We start from the raw sequence: 25,430 nt of genomic DNA on the forward strand, positions 1-25,430 counted from the left end.
GCCAGTCACATTCAGGTGCCTCCTGGCCTCATAGGATTAGTGGCTGTTATAGTAGACAGTGCAGCTCCGGGCCTCCTACCTGGGTCTGAGTTCTCCTTGGGCTAACCTCTGGCTTCGAGTTTTCTTCTTGTTGGCATTGGGGTTTTACTTAACTGTCTTTTGAGCTTGGCTATGCCTTAAAAATTGTCTTTTGTCACATTTCTACGTGCCTATAGCTGGAGGAAGAAGTCCATTCAGTTCACCTTGTGGTAGAAACCTTTTCATGATCCTTTTCTTTGCCTCATTTACACAAGGAAACAGAAGCTCCTGGAGCTCCAGTGACTTGCCTAAGGTCAGGTGGCTGTTAGGTGACTGAAATCAGACTTGTTTCGCCTGTTCCTGTTTAAATTCCAAGTTTGTGCTCTACCCACCATGCTGTATTGCCACCTCTTAATTTTGGTTCCTCCTTCTTCATTTTCAGGAATTAGCTGCTATCAAGGGCTCTGTCCTTTCTCTTTACACGGCCTTGCTCCTCTGGAGAGTGATTCTTGGCCAAGAACTGGGAGCGAAGAACCATGGACCAGTACAGCCTTGGGGACGAGGGTGCCCTTCCATCAGAAATGCACCTGTCTTCATTTTCAGAGAGCCAAGGGCTCAACTGCAGTGATACCCTCAACCGGGATCTGGGTCCCAGCACACGAGACCTGCTCTATGCTGGCCTGAGTGGTTTAGACCTGGACCCCAGTCTCCCAGCACCTGACATGCCCAGTGAGGTACTGGAGGACAACTTAGATGCCCTGTCCCTGTACTCAGGGAAGGACAGTGATTCAGTGAAGCTGCTGGAGGAATATGCAGATCCGGAATCTCAGACTTCCTTACAAGGTGAGGCTGTCCACTTGGACGGAAGGGCCTGGCGGAATAGTTGACAGTTCCTGCAACCAGCTAGGGATTGAATCGGCATGGATTGGTCAAGAAAAATTTCCTCTTTACAAGTGACTTAGGGAAAAGTTTCTTTATTTCCCCTATTTTGGATTTGTTACCAACTTCCTAGTAAAGGAAACAGAACACTAATCCAAGGGAATAATATTGAGAACACAGATGTTTGGAGATACCCTAATCTTTTGCTGGTATGTGGAAAGACCTTAAGGTTTACAACTTTCCTATCATTACCATATCTCAAGGGCTCTTTTCATTTTTCCAGATTGAACTTGGGTCCTGTTCAATTCTGCTTCTTGGTTGTCTAACTTTCTTAGGCTTCACTGACTTCATCCATAAAATAGGGGGATAGTAATATTCCCCCTGCTTCCGTGCAGAATAAGAACAGTAAGAAGCAAAAGAAGAAACAGTTGTAAAAAGCACTTTTTTCACCATAAAGCACTAGACAGAGATTGGGTTTTTTTTGTTTGTTCATTTATTTTGGTTTTTTAAAAATATTTTTTAGTTGTAGTTAGACATAGCACGTGCTAGGCGAGCACTCTACTGCTGAGCCCCAGCCCCAGCCCCCATTTACTTTGTTTTTTAAGGGAGTCTTTTTAAAATTACTTTTAGCTGTAGATGGACATAATATCTTTTTTTTAAATTTTTTTATGTGGTGCTGAGAATTGAAGCCAGTGCCTCACACATGCTAGGTTAGCGCTCTACCACTGAGCCACAACCCCAGCCCCAAGATAAAGAGTCTTGCTGTGTTGCCCAACACTCCCAGACTCAAGCAATACTCCTGCCCCAGCCTCCTGAGTAGCTGAGACTCTTCCTGTGTCACCAAGCCTGGAGATGCATAACTGTGTATACACATGTCCACATGTACATACGTATACGTACACACCAATACAGTGATATTTAATTGTAAATAGACCCTTGATTTAGTTCTAAACCTTTCTCTTCAGTAATGGAGGAACAAAAGGAGAGCTAATGAAATAATTAAATAACTTGGTTTGCCTTTAGGCTTCCCTTACAAGATAAATTCATTTGTTTTTTTGTTTTTGTCTCTCTTCATCGTTTCCTGGGTAAGTTGTTTAAATGAGTTGACTGAGCTAGAGTTTTGGGACATTTATAATTACACCTTGTGTATCTGAAATGTCCTGCAAAGCAAATGTTAATCTTAACTGGGATAAATAGCTCAAGAAGTGCTCTTGCGAAATGAAAGCTGAGGGCTCTGGCTCCACAGAAGATGTAGTAGACAGATGATACCCTTGCCACTTTGTGGCCACAGTGACAGAGTCATGAGGTATCATACAGGACAGGGCAGCTGCAGAACTGCAGGCACTGGGCCTGGCGGGAGCCAGTGGTTAGGATTCTCAGCCTGGGTCACCTGGACATTACATGGAAAATGCTGGAGCATAGCATATGTGTATATTTTGCTGGGAAGACATACTAACGTTCGTCAGATATTCACAAGTTCTATATAAATGATTAATCTAATTCAACCTTCCCTGAATTTGCTTTACATGTGAACTTTTTTTTAACTTTATAGAAAAGGAATCCACTGAATATTAAACTTCAAGTCTTTATAATTCTCTCCCATAAATTCAGGTCCCTATAAATGCATAGGCTTATTTTAATTTCTTCTCATTCTCTTGCACTCTCTTTTGGTACCAGGGATTGAATGCAGGGGCACTTTACCCACTAAACCACATCCCCAGCCCTTTTTTTGTATTTTATTTAGACAGAGGGTCCCACTGAGTTGCTTAGCACTTGGAGTGTGGAGGCTGACTTTGAACTTGTGATCCTCCTGCCTCAGCTTCCTGAGCCACTGGGATTACAGGTGTGCACCACCGTTACGGGCCTCTCTTTTTCTTTTTTGAGATGGGATTTCACTGTTTGTTGCCCAGGCTGGCCTTAAACTCCTGTCTCAGCCTCCTAGGGATTAACCAGAATATATTAATTGAGACCAGAATACAATAATTATTTTAATTAGAAAAATAATATGTATTTATTAGAGAAGACTTAGAAAACAAAGAAAAGAAGTGAGCAAGAAGTCTCCACCCTGGCTTCCATACATAACCCTTTAAGTGCATGGGTGAAGTTGCTCAGCCATACATCGATTTTTGGTTTGGGTTTTTGGTGGTGGTGGTGGTGGTGGTGGTGGTTGTTTATCTGTTTTTTGCAGTACTGGGGATGGAATCCAGGGCCTCACACGTGTTAGGCAGCACTCTACCACTGAGCCACACCCCAACCCTATATACATAGTTTTATAGTGTTAATATTAAGTTCCTAGAGAGAAGAGGATTAAGCTCAGTAGGAGAGTGCTTAGTCCCTGGTTTCCATTCCCGGTGCTGAAAAAACACGTAGTTTTGTTTGAAGCTTTAAAACAAACTTAAGGGCTGGGGCTGTAGCCCAGTGGTAGAGTATTTGGCCTAGCACAAGTGAGGGTTTGATCCTCAGCACCACATAAAAATTTTAGTAAATAAATTTATTTAAAAAGTTGTTAATAGATTAAAAAAAACAAACTCAAGTGTATTTGTTTTAATATGTGAAGGTAGACAGTACAACTTATTGTAACTATTCCATTGAATTATTAGACCACATTCTTGTTACACTGTTAAAGTCTTTGAACAACTTTGTACATATTGGATTTTCTGTTGGATTAGTTCTTTGAACATTTTTCTCAGATAGAGCATATGAACGATTTTGAGCTTTATAACACTGCTTTCTAGAAAGTTCAAGTGGCTTCTCAGGCCAGTGACTCTGTTTGCCTAATTTTCAACATCCTTCCAATTTTTTACAACATTTTGTTTTTTTGTTTAACATTTGCTTTAAGGAGCATTTAAACTAACTCACCAAGGCTGAATGAAGACTATATCCAAAGGGAGTCTGATTTGTCCTTATTTAAACTGGTGGAATTATTCAGCTACTTAGCACAGTATTCCTTTATTTCTTTTATTTAATGTCAGAAAATGAAGGTAACTGAATACAATTTTGTTTCTTTTTCTTTATTTCTTTGTTCTTGGTACTGGCAATTGAACTCAGGGGTGTTTAGCCACTGAACCACATCCCCAGCCTTTATTGTATTCTGAGATAGGGTCTCGCTAAGTTGCCAAAGCTGGTCTCAAATTTGCAACCCTTCTATCTTGGCCTCCCCAGTTGTAGGGATTACAGGTGTGTGCCACTGTGCCTGACTTCACACAGTATTTTCTCATATGAAGAAGATGAAGGCCAGGCAAATTAAGAGACAAATGGTCTAAGGCCACAAGCAGAGCTGGAACGAGAGTCCAGTTTCCTTTCTGCATGTCTGCCAGCCTCAGACATTCTGCATTTTGGATTCTTTAGTGCAACTCTCTTCCTTCCCCAATCACTGTGCTACAGTCGCTAGATTCTTGGATCTCGTCTCTGTAACCTCCCAAATAAATGGATATTTCTAAACTTTCCATCTTGTAGGATGGTGTAATCCATTTTGTAGGACAATCTAATGGTTAGAAACATCTTCCATTATCTATTCATTTAACATTTATTGAGTGTTTGCTAGTGCTAGGATGCTAATTCCAGGATCTGGGAACAAAGCAATGAGCTGGACAGTCCTTGTATCCATGGCCCATTGTTTGTACTGGTCTATAATCAGCTTACCTTTAATCTTCATTCACTGAGCCTAGTTCTGTCCCTTAGAACAAGAGAGAAGCTCCCTCCTTCCCTCCTCCACATACTGGCCCTTCCTATACTTGACACCTCTCCTACTTGAGTATTCCCAGTTCCTTCAGATTTTCTTTAGGTGACATGATTAATAAAAGTACCTTCTTTCATTTTACTCCAAAGATACAGAAAACATGGGAAATCCAGACACACAAACAGAGGAAATAGAACTGACCCATCCTGAGCTGGGTCAGTTGGTAGGGTGCGCTGCATGCACAAGGCCCTGGTTTCAATCCCTAGCACCACAACAAACAAACAAAAAACCCTGACCCATCCTAACAGTTAGTCTATTCTCTCAATTTCTCTTCAAATTTATTTTTGTTTTAACAGCCAGGGCAATTTTGTTTTGCAGTAGGCTGCTTTTTTTTAGTAGTGTAGCACAAACAGCCTTGCATCAGATTTTTCTAAGTTTTATTGGAAAAGCTTTTTTCACACAGCATTAAAACCATAAAACAGTCATCTATGTGCCCTTTTGTCAATTATTGGGTTTTTTTTAAAAAAAAAAAAAAAAAAAAAAAAAAACAGTTTTCCAGGAAAAGCAGTGGTTCAGTTAATTCCCTTACAGCTAGATCTTTGCAGAAAGCTATGTTTAAAGTTAAAAACCCAGCTGTGCATGGTGGCACACACCTGTAATTCCAGTGATTTGGGAGGCTGAGGTGGGAGTTCCCAGCTAGCATCGGCAACTTAGTGAGACCCTGTCTCCCCCCAAAAAAAAGGGGCGTAGTGCTGGGGATGTAGTTCGCTGGTAGAGTACCTTTGAGTTCAATCCCCAGTTCTTCCAAAGAGAAAATTAAAAACCCAGAAGCAGAATTGGCTGAGTGCAAAATTTTGTACTTTCCCAAGATTTTGGATTGCATGTTTCTAGGTTGCCCTTCTGTGAATACCAGGTGATGGTATAGTCCTCAAGCCATGCCTTTCTTGGTCACACTGTCCCTGAGAGTTTCATCCTGTCACTATCCCTGTCCCTCCACATGTGCACCAAAACTGGGCAAGTCCTGCAAGTGTGGCCTGACCAGGGGCCCTGCTCCCCTCGCCTGTTCCTGAGCCTTGTTTTCTGCACACACAAAGCTGATGACGTTGGAGTGAGCATCTTAGGGGACTTGCGAGGCCAGCACGGGCTGAGTGTTAGAGTGCTTTAGTGGTGCTCTCTGATTTCCCCAGCTGTATATAACCTGTGCTTTCTCCCTCTGTCTAGACCTGGGGCTAGGCGCACTTAAGGTGCCCAGAGAGGCTGACGAAGGAGGCAGGGCCACCTCGGGGAGTGCAAGGAAAGGAAAGCGACAGCACAGTTCCCCTCAAAATCCGCTTCTGGACTGCAGCCTCTGTGGGAAGGTGTTCAGCAGCGCCAGTTCTCTTAGCAAGCACTACCTGACGCACAGCCAGGAAAGGAAACACGTTTGCAAAATCTGCAGCAAGGCCTTTAAGCGTCAGGACCACCTGTATGTAGGAGTCTGGTCAGGAAATGCTGTTCAGGGGTGCGGGGGTGGGCATGCTCCTGCCTTTTTTCCATCCCTCCCAGATCAACCTACCAGTCCTCTATTGGGTTTTCCCACTTCCTGATTCTCCAGATGTGTATCACCTGTGCTGTGGTGGGCATGGACTCGTTCTCCTCACACTTCCAGTGTCCCAGGGCAGGCCTGGCTCTGCCCCAGACAGGTTGCTTTTCAAAGCCTCCAGATTACACCTGTGAGGAAATCATTGCCTTGAGTTGTAGATGGGACCCTAGTGGTTTAAAAATGCTCCCTCCCAAAGCAATTGTGTCTTGGAAGAGTTTGGCTAACTTATTAGAGAAATGTCCCGACTCCCTGGTAGGTGTCTGAGGACAGTGTTCAATTCTGAAGATGGTAAAGGAGCATTAACCTCTGTTTTTCTTACTTTTAAAAACTCTTGATTTGAAAAAAAAATGTTTTAAAAAAGAAAACCCAACTTAAGAGTTAGAAGCAGAATTCACTGTTTTTAACATTTTAGGAATAATAAACTTTTCTTGCCTATAAGGAAGGAAAAGAGAGTGCTTTCAAACTAAGAGGATTGCAAGTGGGAGAGGACAACACATTGCATTTTTACAGTGCAGAGGGCTTCGGTGAATCTAACTTCCATTTTGTCCTCTGGCCCAGCCCCACCCAAGGGAATGGAAGTAATCTGATCATACCACAAGTTGGTTACAGGGCTACAACTTAGGTTTTCTGATTACTTCTCTGGTTGCTTTCCTCAGAAGGCTAACTAACCTCTGGGGAGAAGTTTAGTCACTGGACATCCCCCGTGGTCATGTGCACTAGGGCTATCTAGAGCAGCACTGTCGGGACCCCAGAGGGTGATCTACTCATGTATTTGTAAAATATTAATAGAGATGTAGGTATGAGGTAAATATAATACATATTTGTATGCATTCACACTTGGAGACATTATAGGCACATTTGGTTGGTTTGCGCTAGAGAATTTTTATTGATTGGGTATCTGCAAATTGATTTCTTTGCTGTGGGGTATTCTAAGTATCTGTCTCTACAGAAAATCTTATGGTAAGGAGCAGACTCCTTTGTTGCAGTAAGGATAATCCCTTGGCATCTCCTCAAAAGTATTCTGTGGAATTCTGCTTCTCAGGAGTGTTAACAGGCTATTTGAATAACAAAGTTTCTGTGGGCAAATGAGAGATGCTGAAAGTTAAACAGTGCCTCCCTTTAAATTTGGCCCTGTGCCTATGAACCTTCAAAGAATGAATAGTTGTTCCCCCACCCCAAAATTGCCAAATGTGTCCAAGCCCTCAGGGGTCATTTCTGAAGGACTGATGTTCCTTGAGAACCCACTTTGGGGAAGTCTGATCTGGCTCCAAAGGACTTTTTTTCTCAGATAAGGGACTTCCTTAAAGGTGAGGGTGAGGTGGGCCCTTTCCAGATTGCTTTGACAGAGCAGGGAGGCTTTGTGGTCTTTCCTCAAGTGCCAAATACCTTTTCTGAGTTGTGGTACAGATGCACCAAAGACACTCAGGGCCACTGGGGTCCTGCAGAGGTAGGCTGGATCCCAGGCACCCACTGACCTCCCTTTTTATGTCTGACTCCAGGACTGGGCACATGCTCACCCATCAGAAGACCAAGCCCTTTGTGTGCATCGAGCAGGGCTGTAGCAAGAGCTACTGTGACTACCGCTCCCTGCGTCGACACTATGAGGTCCAGCATGGCCTGTGCATCCTGAAGGAGGCCCCCCCAGAAGAGGAAGCCTATGGGGACTCCCCACATGCCCATGACACGGCCAGCCAGCCTCCTCCCAGTGGCCTGCGGTCCCTGGGGCCTCCAGAAGCCAGATCCCCTGGCTCTGTCTTGCCTAACCGAGACCTCCTACGCTGTATTGTGAGCAGCATTGTCCACCAGAAAATCCCTTCTCCTGGCCCAGCCCCAGCGGGACCTTTGGATGGTGAAGGGAGGCACTCGGCCTGTCCCTGCCCCACCTCATCCGGGTCCTCCTGTACCCCAGCCAGCACCTCAGCAGCCTCAGGGACTCTGGGCACCGAGGTTCCTGAGGAGCCTCATCCCCCACAAAAGGAGTCAGCTCCTGAAATATTCACAGCCATCCATTCAAGAACTACAGAAAATGGTGCTCCTGATCCACCGGAGTTGGAGTCACCCCTGCTTCAGCTCCCATCTTCCCTGGAGGGCTGGCCTGAGGGCGGCTCCCTGCCTGCCTGCCTGCCTCTCTTCAGAGGCCAGCCTGTCCCTGCCAGTTCCCAGTCATCAAGCCACAACTTCCAGTGGCTCCGGAACCTACCTGGCTGCCCTAAGAGCAAAAACAACAATATGTTTGTGGTCCACAAGCCCCCTGCAGCACCATCCCGAGAAGGCTCTGAGTCTGGCCCCAGACCTGGTAGCACCTCTACCCCAGTGGAACCCGCCCCCAGCATGGGCACCAGCCAAGAGGACACACCACCCTTTGCTTCTGCACTCCTGAAGGCACCCAGCGAGGCCCCAGGTGACCCCAGGTTTGGAGGTGGAGAAGAAGACAACTGGGCTTCGAAGAAGAGCAAGATTGACTGTGAGTCCTTCTCATGGCAAAGCCCCGGGGAGCCTGCTCTCCAGGATGTGCAGAACCCAGGTGGGCTCCCGTCAGATGCCACACCACTCTTCCGGCAGCTGTTCCTGAAGTCACAGGAGTCTCTGGTGAGCCATGAGCAGATGCAGGTGTTCCAGATGATCACCAAGTCCCAGCGGATTTTCTCCCATGCCCAGGTGGCAGCAGCCTCCTCCCAGCACCCAGGGCCTGAGGGCAAGCAGGCTGCCCTGAAGTCACTGCAGGGGCCATGGCCACAGCAGCCCCCGCTACCAGCACCTACTGTGGACTCTCTCCAGGTGGGCCTTGGAAACCTGGAGCCAGAAGGATCCCCAGCCCGCAGGCGAAAAACCATGCCCTCAGTACCCAGAGAGGCCTCCCCTGGCAGCACAAGACGAGACACAAAGGGAGGACCAAAAATGGTCTCAGCTCCACCATCCCTCACAGCACAGTCTCTGGATCCTTCCCGGAATCCAGACATCTCTTCCAAGCAATTACGATCTTCCAAAGGGACCTTGGACCTGGGGGACATCTTTCCCACCACGGGCCCTCGGCAGACCCCTTTAGGTGGGGAGGAGCTGTCTGGAGTCCAGCTGTCTGGGAAGCAGGCCCCTGCTGAGAATGGTGTGGCTTCAGGGACTGTGAGAGGTGAGAAGGGCCCAGCCTGCTCCCGGGGCGGAGGCTACAGGCTCTTCTCAGGCAACCCCAGGGCCCAGCGCTTCTCAGGCTTCCGAAAGGAGAAGGTGAAGATGGATGTGTGCTGTGCAGCTTCCCCAAGCCAGGTGGCCATGGCCTCCTTCTCATCAACTGGGCCTCCTGTGGATCCCACCAGGGATGCAAAGTCCAAGCTGACAATATTCAACAGAATCCAGGTACACGATGCCTCTTTTGGGTGGGGGTGTTGATCACAGTGCAGGCAGAGTTTTGTTGAGTGCTTTAGCATTTGCTAGTTTCCAGCCATTTTATTTCATTTCAGTGAATCCTTAGATGTGATTTTACAGTAAATTCTTAGATGTGAGGAAGTTAAGGTTCAGAGAAATTGTGCTCACCCACAAAAGAAGACCAGGACGAGGACAGTACAGAGTTTGTCCAAGGTCCTTTTTGTCATTTTGTGATTTCACTAAGCCTTTTTTGCTTCCTTTCTTCTGCCTCTCATTTTCTTTTGGATTTGCCTCCTTAAATTCTTCAGAGAGATAAAGGTAGAGACCCCCTGCCTTAAATACTTCGCATGGAATGCTAGGGTGGCTCGGTGCTGGAACCCTTGCCCAACATGCTGAGGCCCTAGGTCCATCCCCAGCACCAATAAAATAAAATAAAGCAAAACCCCCCCAAAAGAAAACCACAAAAATTATTCTGGAATGGATGTATATTTTCTGACTGTGAATCATGGTTCCATCAAATACAAGCAAAACCTCTTGTGTCCCCCATGGTGATGAGCATAAGCCTAGCTCCTCTGTGCATGGCAACAAGGAGATCCTGCTCTGAGGCACTCAGCCACTTCTCTTAGTGACACCAGCATCCATCCCATCATCCTACAGCTGCCCCTTGTTTTTTACATCTTTATTTATCCAACTACCGTACAATTTCCATTTTAAAGCATGCGATTTTGTAGTTATTAGTACATTTGTAAGGTTATGCAACCATCACCACTATTTGCCTGAAAATAAATCATGACCCCCCCCAAAAGAAATCCTGCAGTCCTTAATCATCACCCCTCATCTTTCCAGGCCCCGACAACCACAAATCTACTTTCTGTCTCTATGGACTTACATATTCTGGATATTTCCTATAAGTGGACTCATGCACTGAATGTGTGGCCCTTTGTAACTGTCTTCTTTGTGTTTCAAGGCTGTTCAGTCGTGTTTTCAAGGCTCATCCATGTTGTAGCATGTTGTAGTGCTTCATTCCTTTTTATGACTAAGCAATATCCCATTATCTAGACTGACTAGATTTTATTTAGTTATTCCTCAGTAGGTTGTTTGCACTTTTTGACTTTTGTGAATAAGCTGCTATGTAAAATTTTGTGTGTGGATACATGTTATCATTTCTCTTGGGTAAACACCTACTGGTGGAATTGCCAGGTCACATGGCAAGTCCATGTTTAATATTTGACTGTTTTCCAAAGCAGCTATACATTTTACGCCCCCTTCTTCCTTGCAGTCCATGAGAATTGCAGTTTTTCCATGTGCTCACCAACACTTGCTTTTGTCCTTTATGATGATGATCATCACCATCGTTGTGAGTGTGAAGTGGTATCTTATGGTTTTGATTTGCATTTCCCCGATGGCTAATGATGTTGAGTATTCTTCCACGTGCTTATTGGCTGCTTGTATATATTCTTAGAAGAAATATCTACTCAGATTATTTGCTCATTCAAAATTGAATTACTATTTTATTATTAAATCCTAAGAGTTATTTATGTATTCTGGATATAAGCCCTTTATCAGATTATGAGTTGCAAATATTTGCCCCCGTTTTGCAAATTAACTTTTTTTTTTTTATTTGTGACATTGTTTGAAGGACAGAAGTTTTCAGTTTTAGTGAAGTCCAGTTTGTCTGTTTGGTCTTTTGTTTTACTTTGGAATCATACCTAAAACCATTGGTTAATCCAGTGTCTCAGAGACTCACACCAGCATTGTCCTCTGAGGGTCTCACAGTTTCCACTCTTCTATTCCTGCTTATCTCTGCTGTGTTGGCTCATATGCATTTTCATTCTCAGGGTGGAAACATCTATAGGCTCCCCCAGCCCATGAAGGAAGAGAGCACAGCAGGTGGATGGTAAGTTGCCAAGCCTCCAGCCCTGCCTGGCGCTGCCCCTGGGGGGAGTCCCCCGTGGTTTTCTGTACTGGCTCTGGTGAATGAGCTGGATGCCTTTGTCCTGAGAAGGATGCTTCAGCCCATGGAGAACATGAATATCACCTCCTTTTTAGGGTTTATCGAGTGTTGTCAGTGGATTAGTTAAAAACAAAACAAAACAAACAAAAAAATCTGTGACCAAGAATGGAGTCCCATTCCCCTGTTCTTCCCTCCTGCCTTGTCTACCCACAGTAACCAGCAAAATGGAGGTCCCACAGACTGGACAGAGCCAAGGAGTACTTACATCTGCAAGAACTGCAGCCAGAAGTTTTATACCGAGAAAGGGCTGAGCAGCCCCATGTGTTTCCACAGTGATCAGTGGCCTTTACCTCGGGGGAAGCAGGAGCCGCAGGTGAAGAGGCATGATCAGCGGCACCCGTGATTTCAGGGTCTGACAGGCTTCGGGGTGTGTTTTTCTCAGGTTGAAGGCTGCCCCTGGGAAATGTGGGTCAGGTCCAGCCATTCTGGACACACTGTCACAATAGGACAGCACGTCTCCTCAGCCTGGTCCTTACCCCTAGCCTCACTGCCTGGAATTCTGCGGCAGCTTTCTAGCTGTCCTCAGGAGCAGCTCTCAGTCTCCTGCTTGCTCTTTCTCTTAAAGAGCCATCATCTCTCCATGTTCAGGTGTTTGGCACAGAGTTTTGCAAGCCTCCAAGACAGGCGCTGAGGCCAGACAGGAACGGGCAGAGTTCCCCAGGAGCCAAGAAGCCCTTGGACCACATGGCCACAGCCCCTTTGGTGATCCCCGTGTCGGTCCCTGTGGCTCCAGCACCCTGCCCCCTGGGGAGCATGGCCAAGGTGGGTGCTTATCTGTCTGCTTCTTCCCACTGCTTTTCCCACCTGTTGGTGGGAGCTGTGGGAAAAACACAAAACAAATGCTCCAAGGAGTCCTGACTCTAGAATTACTTGGTTTGCACATTCATTCAGTCATTGAGCATTCACTGAGCCCCTCTGTCAGTCCCAGTGCTGGGCAGTTCTGGGTACCCAGCAGTGACCACAACAGCATAGGCCCTGTCTCATGGGGCTCCCAGTCCAGACAGGAATAGGCATCCCAGAGTTTGCAGGGCTGGGGGACTAAGAGGAGGCCCCTAACCCAGCCTGGGGAGATCAGGGAAGATTTCCTGGAAGAGAGACGTTGGAGCTAGGACCTGGAGGAGGCGGAGGAGTGGGGCTGGCAGGGAAGAGGGCATTTCCCGAAGGTGAGGGTGAGTACTGTGAGTTGGAGCAGTGGTCTTGAGCCTGTACTGTAGGCCTGCACCTAGAGAAGCTCAAGTGGGACTCAGGGATAGGGTGACTGGACTCAAGGTCCCTTTAATCAATGACAATCCCATTGTTGGTGTCATAGGACCTGCTGTTATTTGAGTGGAATAATTTTTCATTTTTGTCACACCATCATTGCATCTCTGGCCACTTTTTTATTTTATTTTTTTGTGGTACTGGGGATGGAACCCAAGGTCTTACCCATGCTAGGCAAGCGCTCTTAACCTTGAGCTACATGCCTAGCCCCTGGCCTCCGTTCTCTCAAGTGCTAGGCATTTGAACCATTGACACTCTCTAAATGGGTATGTGAAGCTGCAGCCTTGGGGTGTCACCAGGCCTGGCCTCTCGGCTCTGGCTCAGGCATGTCTGGGCAGTGCTTCAGCTTCCAGTGCTGTAGGGTTGGGTGTGGCTGTTCTGAGCATGGGAGTTCTATTGCCCTCTGTCTCCATGGACAGTTCCCTTTCCCACTCTTGTGTCACCCTGAATATTCCAACAGGTGGCCTCAAGTGACCTCTCGTGGTTCTGAATTCTCTTCTCCAGGGACAAGAGAAAGATGGGGAAGAGAGAGACAGTAAGGAGAGCAGCCAACATAGAAAGCAGAAGAAGCGCCCCCAGCCCAAGGCATTGTTCATCCCTCCTCCACCCTCTGCGTTTGGGGAGCTGGGCCCTGGAGGATGCCACCAGAGCTGTCTGCGGTCTCCTGTGTTCCTGGTGGACCACCTCCTGAAGGGCTTATTCCAGTGCTCCCCCTACACACCGCCTCCAATGCTCAGCCCCATCCGGGAGGGCTCGGGACTTTACTTCAACACTCTCTGTTCCACGTCACAGGCTGGTCCCCACCAGCTCATCAGCTCTGTGCTTGGTGAGTGAGGCCAGAGTCCCCGCTTGCAGGGCACCACCTTTCTGCCTGCTTGCCTTTGTCTTTTGTTAAATAGTTTTATTGAGATATAATTCATGTACCATTCAGATCACCCATTTCAAACATGCAGTGTTTCTGAGGGCAGTCACAAGGTTGTGCACCCATTATACAGTTTCACATTAGGGCATTTTAATTATCCACAGAAGAAGCCTGTGCCCACTAGCAGTCATATCCCCTTCCCAGCTCACACCCTGGTAAGCCCATGCCCTTCCCCTAGTCCTGGGTAATCACTCATCTCTTTCCTGTCTCTATGGATTTACCTGTTGTGGATATTTCATATACAAGTATTCAGATGTCATGTGACCCTTGTGTCTAGTTTATTTTACTTAGTATGATGCTTCTAGGGTTCATCCATGTTGTTAGTGCTTCATTCCTTTTTATGGTTGATCGATAGAATATTGAATGAATGGACCACATTTTGCTTATCCATCTGTTGATTGGCTTTTGACTTGTTTTTACTTTTTGGCTATTGTGAATAATGCTGCTATGAACTTTGTGTACAACCTTTTGTGTGTATGAATGTTTCTGTTTTTCTTGGGTAGATACCTAGAGTACAATGCTGGATCACATGGTAGCTATTTAACTGTTTAAGGAACTACGAGACTATTTTCTGAAATGTTTGCACCACTTTGGATTCCCACCAGCAGTGTATGAGTTCTGATATCTCCACTTCCTTACAAACACTTGTTAAGGACTCTACCGCTGAGCTACATCTACAGCCCTTTTTTATTTTATTTTTTGAGACAGGGACTTCCTAATTTGCTGAACTTGCAATCCTCCTGTCTTGAACTTGCAATTCTCCTGTCTCAACCTCCCAAGAAAGTGTGTGTCACTGTACCCAGGTTGGCCTGATTTTTTTTTTTTTTAATTGTAACCATCCTAGTGGGCATAAAGTGGTATCTCATTGTTATGGGGTTTTGGGGGATTTTTTGGATTGGATGCAGGAGCGCTTCACCAGTAAGGTATATCCCAAGCCTTTTTTTAGATTAGTAATTTGACATTTTCCTTTTTAAAAATATAGACATAGCATAAATTTCCCTTTCCACACTGCTTTTAGCCACATTTCTTTAAGTTTTAAAATGTTGTATATTTGTTTTCTTTCCTGTCAATATTTTCTAATTTTTTAAAAATATTTAATTTTTAGCTGTAGTTGGACTCAATATCTTTATTTATTTATTTTTATGTGGTTCTGAGGATCAAACCCAGGGCCTCGCACGTGCTAGGTGAGCACTCTATGCTGAGCCACAACCCCAGCCCAATATTTTCTAATTTATCTTGAGATTTCTTTGGTGCATTGATTATTAGAGTATGCTATTAAATTTCTATTTGTGAATATTTCTATATTTCTGGATTTTCTAAATTACCTTTTTCTATGATTTCTAAATTAATTCTGTTGTCGTCATAACAGATACTTGGTATGAATTCAAATGTATTGATGCGTATTTTATGGGCTGGGATGTGCACTATCCTGGAGAAGAATGTTCCATGTACATTTGAGAAGATGTCAATGGAATGCTTGGTCTAGGGTTTATGTTGGTCTAGGGTCTCGTATTTCCTGTTAATCTTCTCCCTAGTTATCCTGTCCATTATCAAAAGTATTGAAATCTACAGCTTTTTTTTTTTCAATAGAGAATTGAGCTCAGGTACCTTACATATGCTAAGCAAGTAAGGTACTGTGCTGCATCAACAACTCTTGAGTTCTACATTTTTGTTTTTTCTTATTTTTGTTTTGGGAATTGAACCCAGGGGTGCTTTACCACCAAGTTACATCACTAAGCTACATCACTAGCCCTTTTTTTTATTTTTTATTTTGAAACAGAGTATCACTAAGTCACTGAAGGTTTAGAAAAGTTGCTGAGGCTGGTTTGAATTTTATGTAGTTGATCTTTAAGTTAATTTTAAAAAATGCAATCCTCCTGCCTCACCCCTGAGTCACTGGGATTACAGGCATGTGGCACTGTGCCCTGCTGAACTCTTTATTAAATCCTTTGATACTGTCAGTTTTTGCTTCCTGTACTTTGGGGCTCTCTTTAGAGGTGTATATATGTTCGTTTATATATTTTTTCTGCAATACTGGGGATTGAACCCAGAGTCTCTATTTTATTTATCTATCCATCTATTTATTTATGAGGTGCTGAGTATTGAACCCAGGGCTTCATGTGTGCTTAGCAAGTGCTCTACCACACAGAGAGCAGGTGCTATTTCTTTACTCCACTACAGTTCTGCTCCTTTGTGCTGTTATTGCAACATAGATTAACATGTCTAGATGTTATTATTAGGTCCATAATACCTTTTTTTTTTTCAATACTGTGGATTGAACCCAGGGTTCACACATGCTAGGCAAGCACTCTACCAGTGAGCCACATCCCAGACCTTTTTAAAAATATTATATTTTGAGACAGGGTCTCAGTAAATTGCCTAAGCTGACCTCAAACTTATGGTCCTCCTGCCTCAGTTCTCCTGGAGTAACTGGAATTACAGGGATGTGCCACTGTGCCCAGCTATTATCATATGTATTTTTAAAAAATATTTTTAGTTGTAGATGGACAATTTTGTTTATTTAGTTTTTTTATGTGGTGCTGGGGATCAAACCCAGTGCCTCATGCATGCTAGGCAAGTGCTCCACCACTGAGCCACAACCCCAGCCCTCATATGAATTTTTTATGTAGTTGATCTTTAAGTTAATTTTAAAAAATGAAGTTATACTACCTTTGTAATTTCCTACATGATTGCCTTTTCCAGCCCCCTTTTTTTGGTGTGGATTCCAATTACTTTCTGATGTCACCTGCTTTCAGCCTGAAGATTTGTCTTTAGTATTTATTTTTTAAAACAATAACTTTAGTGAGATATAATTCACATATGATTCATCCCTTTAAAGCACATACTTCAGTTAGTGTTTGCTTAAGAGTGGAATATAGATTTCTTTGAAGTTGTTAAATCCATCAGGTCTTTTACCTAATGGACAAATCAAGTTTAAAAATTCCTTTATATATCTTAGCTTGTTTTCTGGTGCTGTTGACCTGCAAGAGAACATATTTTTGCATATACAGGTGAATGTTTTGCAATTTATGTATGTAAAAAAATGTAGGCATTAAAAATATTTTATTGAAAAAAAGCACATACTTCAGTAGTTCTTAGCATATATACTGAGGTGTGCCACCTCGCCATAATCAGTTTTCAGACACATTTATCATAATCAGTTTTCAGACACACATTTCTAGAGAGAAACTGCATTCTTAGCAGTCACTTCTTTCCTGGCCTCTTGCCTATCCTGGGCCAGTACTTATCTACCTTCTGCCTCTATAAATCTGGTATTCTGGATAGCTCATAGAGGTGGAGTCATGCAGTATGTGGTTCTTTGTGTCTAGCTGCTTTCGCTCAGTAAACTTTTAAGCTAAGTTTGCTAGCAACAGATTTTCTTAATTTTTAAAATCTAGGAATGTTTTTGTTTTACCTTCATTTTTAAAAGTTAACTTGCTGGACACAGGACTCTTGGTTGACAATCATCTTTAGCACATTGAGCATGTTTTTCCACTGCCTTCTCACCACCCTTGTTTCTGGTGATAAGTCAGTTGTTGGTCTTGCCAGTGTTCCTTTGATTGCCATGGGATTTTTTTTTCTCATTTCACTTGCGATATTTTATCTTGACTTGCAACATTTTGCCTAAATGTAGACCTCTCTGTTCATCTATTTTGAGTTCATAGAGATTCTTCAACATGTATATTGTTTTTCGTCAACACTGGGAGGTTTTTGGCCATTATTTCTTTAAATATTTTTCTGTCCCTTTATTCTTTTCATCTGGTACTCTCGTCACACCTGGTTGCTGCACTAAATTGTGTCTCTTATTTCTCTGAGGCTCTTTTCACTTTTTCATGTTGTTTCTTCTCTGTTCTTCAGTTGCATGAGGATCTGTGTTCAAGTTTGCTGATTACATCCTTCAACCACTTCAGACCTGTTGAGGCCTATTTTGGCTATTGTGCCTTTCAACCCCAGCATTTACATTATTAAAAAAAATCTCTCAGTGGTATTCTTTGGTGAGAAATTGTCATTCTACCTTCTTCTACTTTTTTAAACGTGGGAGCTGCGGAGAGAGGTGGCCTCCATCTTGGCTACAGCTGCCTGGTGTGTAGCCCTTGGAGGAGCACTTCACGCGTGGCGCTGGTTGTGGCTCAGATGCCACATACTTTCATTCTTCCCCAGATTTAGTCAGTCATGAGTATTTCTGTAGACACTATATGTCCTTAGGACAATTTCCAGAGACTTTAACTTACTGTCTTAGTATCTTTTGTGATTTTCTATTAGTTTGTTGTTTGCTAAGTTCCCTCCTCTTTTTTGAAAATCCTTCCACTCCTGTGGAATCTCTTTTTTTAAGTTTTTTTTTTTTAAGTTGTAGATAGACACAATACCTCCATTTTATTTATTTATTTTTATGTGGTACTGGGGATCGAACCCAGTGCCTCACATGTGCTAGGCGAGTGCTCTACCACTGAGCCACAGCCACAGCCCTCCTGTGGGATTTTAAAGGCCCATTTTCATCTGTATCCACAAATGCTGGTCAAGGGCCCTGTGGGTCACATCTGGTCAATCGTCTTGAGGCTTTTTTCTATGTGTTTTCTAGATCAAGTGGATGGCTCTTTTGGCATCTGTGTGGTGAAGGATGATACTAAGATCAGCATTGAACCGTGAGTTACAACACACTTAGAACCTAAGGGTCCTTCCCACCAAGGGTACTTTTATCCCCGTCACATTTTTGCAGAACTCCTTCTTCACAGAGAGGTCAGGTCTAACTCCCTGAGAAGTGGGGGTTTCTCCAGATTATGTAGCAGTTCTCCCAATACAGTTGAGCACACAGAGGCAAATGTCTTGGGGTTCAGGCAGAATTGCTAATGGCCCAGTGCCAGGCTGGAGAGTATCTGTGGGGTATGGCTAGACAAATGTGGCCAGGTATCAGCAAGTAACTTCCATGTCCTAGAGAGGCACCCCATACCAGAAATCTGGCCATAAAGGAGCACAGAGGAATGAGGCAGCATCCCTGGAGAGCCTGCACTTGTCTGTCACAGTGATGAAAGGCCACGTGTCCAAGAGATGGCAACAGGTTTCCATAGAGCAGGCTGTGGCTGAGAGGGCACCCAAAGCATTTCTATTCTATTTCCTGTCTTAGTCACCTTTATGTCCATGCATCTGTACATGTGGCCTCGTTTCAGACACATCAACATAGGAAGCCGGTTTCAGGCTGAGATCCCGGAGCTGCAGGAGAGGTTGCTGGCTGGAGTTGATGAGCATGTAGCCTCTCTAGTCTGGAAGCCATGGGGAGATGTGATGACAAATCCAGAGACACAGGACAGAGGTGGCTAATGCTTTGGGGTCATATTCTCAAAGCCCTTCCCCCCAACTCTAGGAGTTTCCCCCTGAGTTCTCCCTGACCAGGAAGTGTGTCCCCTGGGGTAGGGAGGGGAGGACTGGCCTTCAGCGTATATTGCTTCTCTCAGGCAGCATTCTCCCACTTCTGTCACACAAAGTTCCAGGCAGGGCTTCTGCCCTCCCCCCTTGTCACCCTTTTCTCATTCTGTACGTGGTGGAGATGTGTGAGGGAGGGAAGGTGACAGGGAGCCCCTCTCGCTGTCCAGGAGGGTGTCCTCCCTGGCACCTGCTGACTCCCTCTTGTCTCCTCTCTCCTGTACTCGTTCCTTTCTCACTTGGAACCACAGTGACTGAGCTCTGCAATGTGGCCTGCTCCAGCGTGATGCCAGGAGGGGGCACCAACCTGGAGCTTGCTCTGCACTGCCTGCATGAAGCCCAGGGCAGCGTTCAGGTGAGTGGGCCAGGGGTCTGGGGGCTCACAGCTAACAAGGCTGAGAGCGTGCTGCAGCCCATCCTCTGCAGGGACCTTATGTGGTCCTGTGAACTGACCCAGGAGAATGCTTAGCCATGGGCTCAATCCATCAGTTAGTTATTCTCTGAGACAAATCAGGGCCCTGGGGAGGGAGAGCCCAGTGAACTGTATTAATCTGAATTATTTACTGAGCTTACGTTTGCGTGGTGTATAAAAGCCTTTGATGCAACATGAGCACCTCATTCCATGCACCCTCTCCCAACCCTGAGGGTTAGAGAATAAATTAAAAGCATAATAGAAGAGTCGCACTGCCTGTGTTGGAGATGCAGGCAACCAGTGTGCCCCAATCTTGCTTTCTGTCAAGCGGAGAGCCATGCCTGACTCCTGATGGATCCTCAGCAGAGTGATTCGTACATACTCATTGAGTATCCTCTGGGTGCCTGCAGTGTTGTGGGCTTGGGGTCAGTACAGCCCTGGACTCTGTCCATGTTTTGGTGCTCTGCGATTGTCGTCACTGCCTTGGAATTCTTCACACTTTTGGAAAAAAAGTCCCTGCTTTTATTTTGCACTGAACCCCAAAAACTATGGATCTGGTCCTGACTAGTGTTACACAGGTGGTTGAGACAAAATCCTTGCCCTCATGGGCTTTTAAGAGTCAAAATGGGAAATACGTTTTAAAATTTTATTTCGCTAACAGTAAGTACTAGGAGAAAGTACAATGGAGGCAGTGTGCCAGGGTAGTGCTCCTTCAAACACCAGTCATTGATGGGAGTAAGTCTGCACTGTGTCCTTCACTGTGGAAGCCACAGTGGTATGAAAAAAACAGTGACACCACCTACACTCAGATTGATGTCATCATGTGCCCACAGACTCTCCACCAATCCAAGCACTGACTGCTTTGAGTAGCCCTGGGATTGGGAGAGACTTTAAGGTTGGCTGTGTTTTTCAAATGAATGAAAGAATGGGAGTGGTCCTCCCATATGTCCCTCACCTCCCTGTCCTGTGTGGCCTGCACCTCCTCTCATTCCAGATTGCCCTGGAGACTCTCCTACTCAGAGGACCACAGAAGCCGCGGACTCACCCACTGGCCGACTATCGCTACACAGGTGATTGGAGCAAGGCTGCTGGGATGCTGGGGCCTGGCTGAGAGCCCTGCCAGCAAGTGAGCTCTGAGAGCAGCTCGGCCTCTGCCTCTTGGCCTTCTCCCCAGGCCTCCACCTGCCTGTCTGTCAGGGCCTGTCCTTCTGGAGTGCCTTTGATAGCACTCCTTTCTGCTTGTTCATCCTTTCCAGTGGTTCCCTGAGGACCCTGCCCACCCGAGGTGGTGATGGTGCTCCTGCAGGGAGATGAGCTTGGGTTCAGTGGTTGAGTACACACAGTCCTGGTGTCAGGCAGCCTTGGTCGCCACATGCTTTTGGCAAACCTCTGAAGCCTCATTGCCACATCTGTAAACCAGGGAGAGTAATGGAACCACCTTGTATGGTTTTTGTGAAGATGATATGAGACTGGTACATAATTGGTACATGGTAATGGATTTAAGGAGAAGTATGGTCTGCATTTCAGCCATGGAGTCACACGGAGAAATGTCTTCCCCTCTTGGTTGTCTTCTATGACAGGTTCAGACATCTGGACCCCCATGGAGAAGAGGCTCTTTAAGAAGGCATTCTGTGCCCACAAGAAGGACTTTAACCTGATACATAAGATGGTAAGGCAAGTGAGGGCTGGGCAGACCAGGCCTACGCATGCAGCCACAGCAAGCTAGGGCCGTGCCCCTCAGCTGCCTTGGTGACGCTGCTCTCAGACTGTAAAAGGTTGTCATCTCAGAAAGCCAAGCAGTACAGAAATCTGTTCTGTCCTTAAAACAAATCTCCACGCCCCTGACCACTGCCCCACTTCTGATTGATAAGGTTATTAGCTGCACATACTCAAGTACAAGATTTGTAAGTTTTGACATATTTATATGCCCGTGAAACTATCACCATAATCAAGATAATGAACATATCCATGACCCCCAAGAGTTTCCTCCTCTCCCTGGCAGTCCACCCCCCATGCCACTTGCTGCCTTTTATAGCCCCTGCTCTGCTTTCTATTACTATAAATATGCTTGCACTTTCTAGAGTTTTATATTAGTGGAATACTCATTTAGTATGTGCTCGGCTTTGTCTAGCTTCTTATATTCAGCATAATTTTTTTGAGTTTCTTCTTTGTTGCATATATTAATAGTTTACCCCTCTTTATTTCTGAATAGTATTCCATTGTATAAGACATTTGTGTGGTTTCCCGTTTGGGGCAGTTATAAATAAAGCAGTTGAAGCTACGTGAGGTGACACACACCTGTAATTCCAGCAGCTTGGGAGGCTGAGGCAGGAGGATCACATGTTCAAAGCCAGCCTCAGCAACTTAGTGAGGTTCTCAGCAACTTAGCGAGACCCTGTCTCAAAATAAAATACAAAAAGGGCTGGGATGTGGCTCAGTGGTTAAGTGTTCCTGGGTTTAGGGTACAAAAACCTGTGGTGAATATTCATGTACAAGTTTACTCTCAGAACTCATTGACCTTTTTTAAAAAAAAATATTTATTTTTTAGTTTTAGGTGGATATAATATCTTTAGTTATTTTTATGTGGTGCTGAGGATCAAACCCAGTGCCTCACATGTGCTAGGTGAGCGCTCTGCCACTGAGCCCCAGTCCCAGCCCTGAGCTGATCTTTGTTGACTAGTACCAGGTCAACATAGTCTTGTATATTTTCACTGGTTTCATTGTTTTGGGTGGGAGGGTAAATCTGGTTCCTGTTTTTCCATCTTGTTCAGAAGCAGAAGTCCAACTTCTGTTTTTGTAACTTGGTGATGTTTCTTAGGCAGAGGATATACTGTTTGACTCCTCTTTTGTGAACACACACAAAGTTGAAACAAATTCTCATGGAGAAAGTATTTTCTGCAGTGATCTCACTAGCCAGTTCAATTTCATGAGACAATTCTCTTTCTAGAGCAATTACATTTTTCTTTCTTTTTCTTTTTTGTACTAGGGACTGAACCCAGGGCCTCACACATGCTAAGCAACACTATGTCACTGAAATACATCCAGTTCTCCATTCTGCTTTTACAAATTTTTAAAATTGTTTTTAAATATTTTTTAGTTGTAAATGGACACAATATCTTAATTTATTCTTATATGGTGCTGAGGATCAAACCCAGTGCCTCACATGTGCGAGGCAAGCGCTCTACCATTGGGCCACAACCCAGCCCCAGTTTTTAAAAAATTTTTTCCACATCAGAGTTATTTTTAATGGAATCTCTTTTAATAGAGGGAGGATCAAGTGATGATATTAATTGAATGTCCTCCACTCAAGCTATGAACTGAAGACTTGGACCTCCTGTTCTGTGGACCACATTTATGACGAGGTTTCCAAGGCTGTATCTTGCCAGAATGTCTGTGTGGTATTCCACAGAACCAGGGCATTGGTTGAAACTGGTGCCAGTGGTGAACACATGACTGTGGGCATGACATCACAGTGAGTGTCCTCACTTGGGGGTCTTTGTGGGCTGCCTCCTACAGGGAGGGATTCCTGGGCTGGCATTGCTGATTCATGTGTGCCAGACTTAGATGTTGGTAACTATTATGTGGCTTCACCTTGGACTGCTTCATCACCCTGGGAGGGTGCTGTGGCCCTCTACCTTGCAGTGAAGGGGCACGTCAAACCAAGGGGGAGAGCTGGTGTGGAAAGTGTCTGCCAGTGCCAGCTGACAGGGCAGGATCATGCCTGGTCTGTGGGGTGCTGCCCACGGCCCATTTCTGTTCTGTTCCACTAGGTCCAGACAAAGACTGTAGCACAGTGTGTTGAATATTATTACATATGGAAAAAAATGATCAAGTTTGACTGCGGCCGAGCCTCAGGGCTAGAAAAGAGGGTCAAGAGAGAGCTGGAAGAGGTAGAAAGGACAGAAGAAAAGGTAGAGGACCCAGGAGGGAGAGGTCTGGTTTGCAGGCGTACTCCCTTTGCAGCCTGAGCCTGGGGGAGGGACTCCTAGGGAGGTATCTCCCTGCAGAGAACATGTTTGCCTGCCAATCTGTGTCTCCCTTACAGGGGGACAAGGTTAGTGCCTTACATTGTTTTTAACCCCTTTGCAGGTCACTTGCAGCCCTCGGGAGAGACCCAGCCACCGACCAACTCCTGAGTTAAAGATAAAGACCAAGAGCTACAGGAGGGAGTCCATCCTCAATTCCAGCCCAAGTGCAGGCCCCAAACGGACCCCCGAGCCACCAGGGAGCGTGGAGAATCAGGGCGTTTTTCCATGCAGAGAGTGTGAGAGGTACCTGGCCTTTTCCTGGAGATGCTCACAGATGGTCCCTTCCTTGAGTCACCAGCCTCCCTCCCTCCTCTGACTCCTTGTCCTCTGGTAACTCCTCAGGGTGTTCGACAAGATCAAGAGTCGGAATGCCCACATGAAGCGGCACCGCCTTCAGGAGCATGTGGAGCCTGTTGTCAGAGTGAAGTGGCCTGTGAAGCCATTCCCACTAAAGGAGGAAGAAGAGGAAGAGGAGGAGGAGCTGGGGACAGACATTGGCCCCCTGCAGTGGTGACTTCCTGCTGGCAGCTAGTCTGCATGGGGTCTTCAGCCCTGTTCACCTTCCTGGCCTCTCTGGGGTGTTTGGGGCACCCCTCTGCCTCCTCCCACCCTGCTGCCTCCCATTGGCCAGCTTCGCTAGCAAACTTGGTGGGCATCTGACCATAAACAGGCAGAGAAGCCACGATTGGACAGCTCTGAAGTCTCGTCGACGGGACAGGGGCTCTGTTCTCTTTAGGTTGATCATCTCCCCTTCTTTCAGTCCCAGGTTGCCTAGAGAGCAGGGAGGCTTATAGGCGCAAAAGGTCAGATCTGGATAGCTCTTAAATCTTAGCCTCAGTGTTGGGGTTTGTTATATGCTTAGATAAGGCCAAGGTGGGGAAACACCTTAAGATCTCCAACGTTTTGGGTCCCCCTCCGGAGCAGGGCCTTTCTGCATTCCAGAGTCCCTTGTCTCGTGATGACTTGTACATTGTTTAGTGTGTTTTTGTACGTGTCTACTTGTAAATCTTATTAAATTGGGTTCTTGAGCAGCTGTCTTCTGACTTCCAGCCATGGATCCCACAGAGGCTTCTGGGCCACAGCCACCTGTTAGGGCGGAGAGGTGGGCGAGGCTGCTGGCACCTTCCGGGAGGGCCTGGTGAAGTTGGACGTGTCCATCTGTGTGTCAGTCCAGTATGCATTTATTAAGACTTTGCAGTAGGACATGCCAGACAGTTCCCAGTCCTTGAATGGGGATGTGGTGAACAAGAGTGACAAAGCCCTTTTCTTCAGGGAGATTCCATTTTAGGAGCAGGAAGGTAGAAGCAATAAATAAGCAAACAAGGTGATTTTAGATAAGACAGAGAGGGGATATGCTTTGTCCGTAGTAACAGAATGATTTAAGCATCAGGACACTGGTGGCTCTAGTGGCTCAGCTGTGAAATGAAGGACCCCTGGCGGCAGGTGGTGGCAGTACCTTACCTGTAGCAGAGGCCACAGGGGCAGGAAAGAGCAGGGCCTCTTTTCCTGTGTTTCCCAAGGGAAACCTGCAGTGCTTTCCAGCAGACTACCCCTTACACCTCATTGGCCAGGACTGTGGCCTGTGCTGAGTTCTAAACTGGTCCCTGACAGAGGGAAGGAAAATGACCACAGTCGTCTTGAACATTCAAGAGCTATCTCCAGGACAGGGTAAAACTCTGTTCCCTGAAGCTTGTTGCCACCTGAACAAAACTTGAATCCTGTTAGCCAAGAAAAGAAGACAAAACAAGTGGCCACTGGGTAGAGCAGACCACTGTGTCAGCTACAAAATAACATGAAGAAAATGATGGTGCAGAGGACACGGCAGATGTTAAGTAGGCACATGGGGAGGTTGAGATCT

The 25,430-nt window shown here is 45.6% G+C and overlaps 1 protein-coding gene across 1 annotated transcript; it reads left to right on the plus strand.

The window, feature by feature from the left end:
• Positions 1 to 466: 466 nt before the first annotated feature.
• Positions 467 to 24,617, plus strand: Znf541 (zinc finger protein 541). The gene is made up of 15 exons (XM_015497102.2): positions 467 to 861; positions 5,798 to 6,041; positions 7,658 to 9,509; positions 11,357 to 11,415; positions 11,686 to 11,845; positions 12,121 to 12,294; positions 13,297 to 13,618; positions 18,294 to 18,357; positions 18,880 to 19,022; positions 19,384 to 19,487; positions 20,539 to 20,614; positions 21,125 to 21,213; positions 23,315 to 23,455; positions 23,634 to 23,815; positions 23,915 to 24,617. The coding sequence occupies exons 1-15, from the start codon at positions 555 to 557 to the stop codon at positions 24,084 to 24,086; spliced, it is 4,089 nt and encodes a 1,362-aa protein (XP_015352588.1). The 5' UTR covers positions 467 to 554; the 3' UTR covers positions 24,087 to 24,617.
• Positions 24,618 to 25,430: the final 813 nt, after the last annotated feature.

The sequence above is a fragment of the Marmota marmota genome, unplaced genomic scaffold (genome assembly GCF_001458135.2).
Source record: "Marmota marmota marmota unplaced genomic scaffold, marMar, whole genome shotgun sequence".
Lineage (NCBI taxonomy): Eukaryota > Metazoa > Chordata > Mammalia > Rodentia > Sciuridae > Marmota > Marmota marmota.

Coding starts and splice junctions, on each gene's coding strand:
- Znf541 (XM_015497102.2), top strand. CDS start 555: ATGGACCAGTACAGCCTTGGGGACGAGGGTGCCCTTCCATCAGAAATG. Junction 11,416..11,685: donor GAGAGCACAGCAGGTGGATG/GTAAGTTGCCAA, acceptor GTCTACCCACAG/TAACCAGCAAAATGGAGGTC. Junction 11,846..12,120: donor GGGGGAAGCAGGAGCCGCAG/GTGAAGAGGCAT, acceptor CTCCATGTTCAG/GTGTTTGGCACAGAGTTTTG.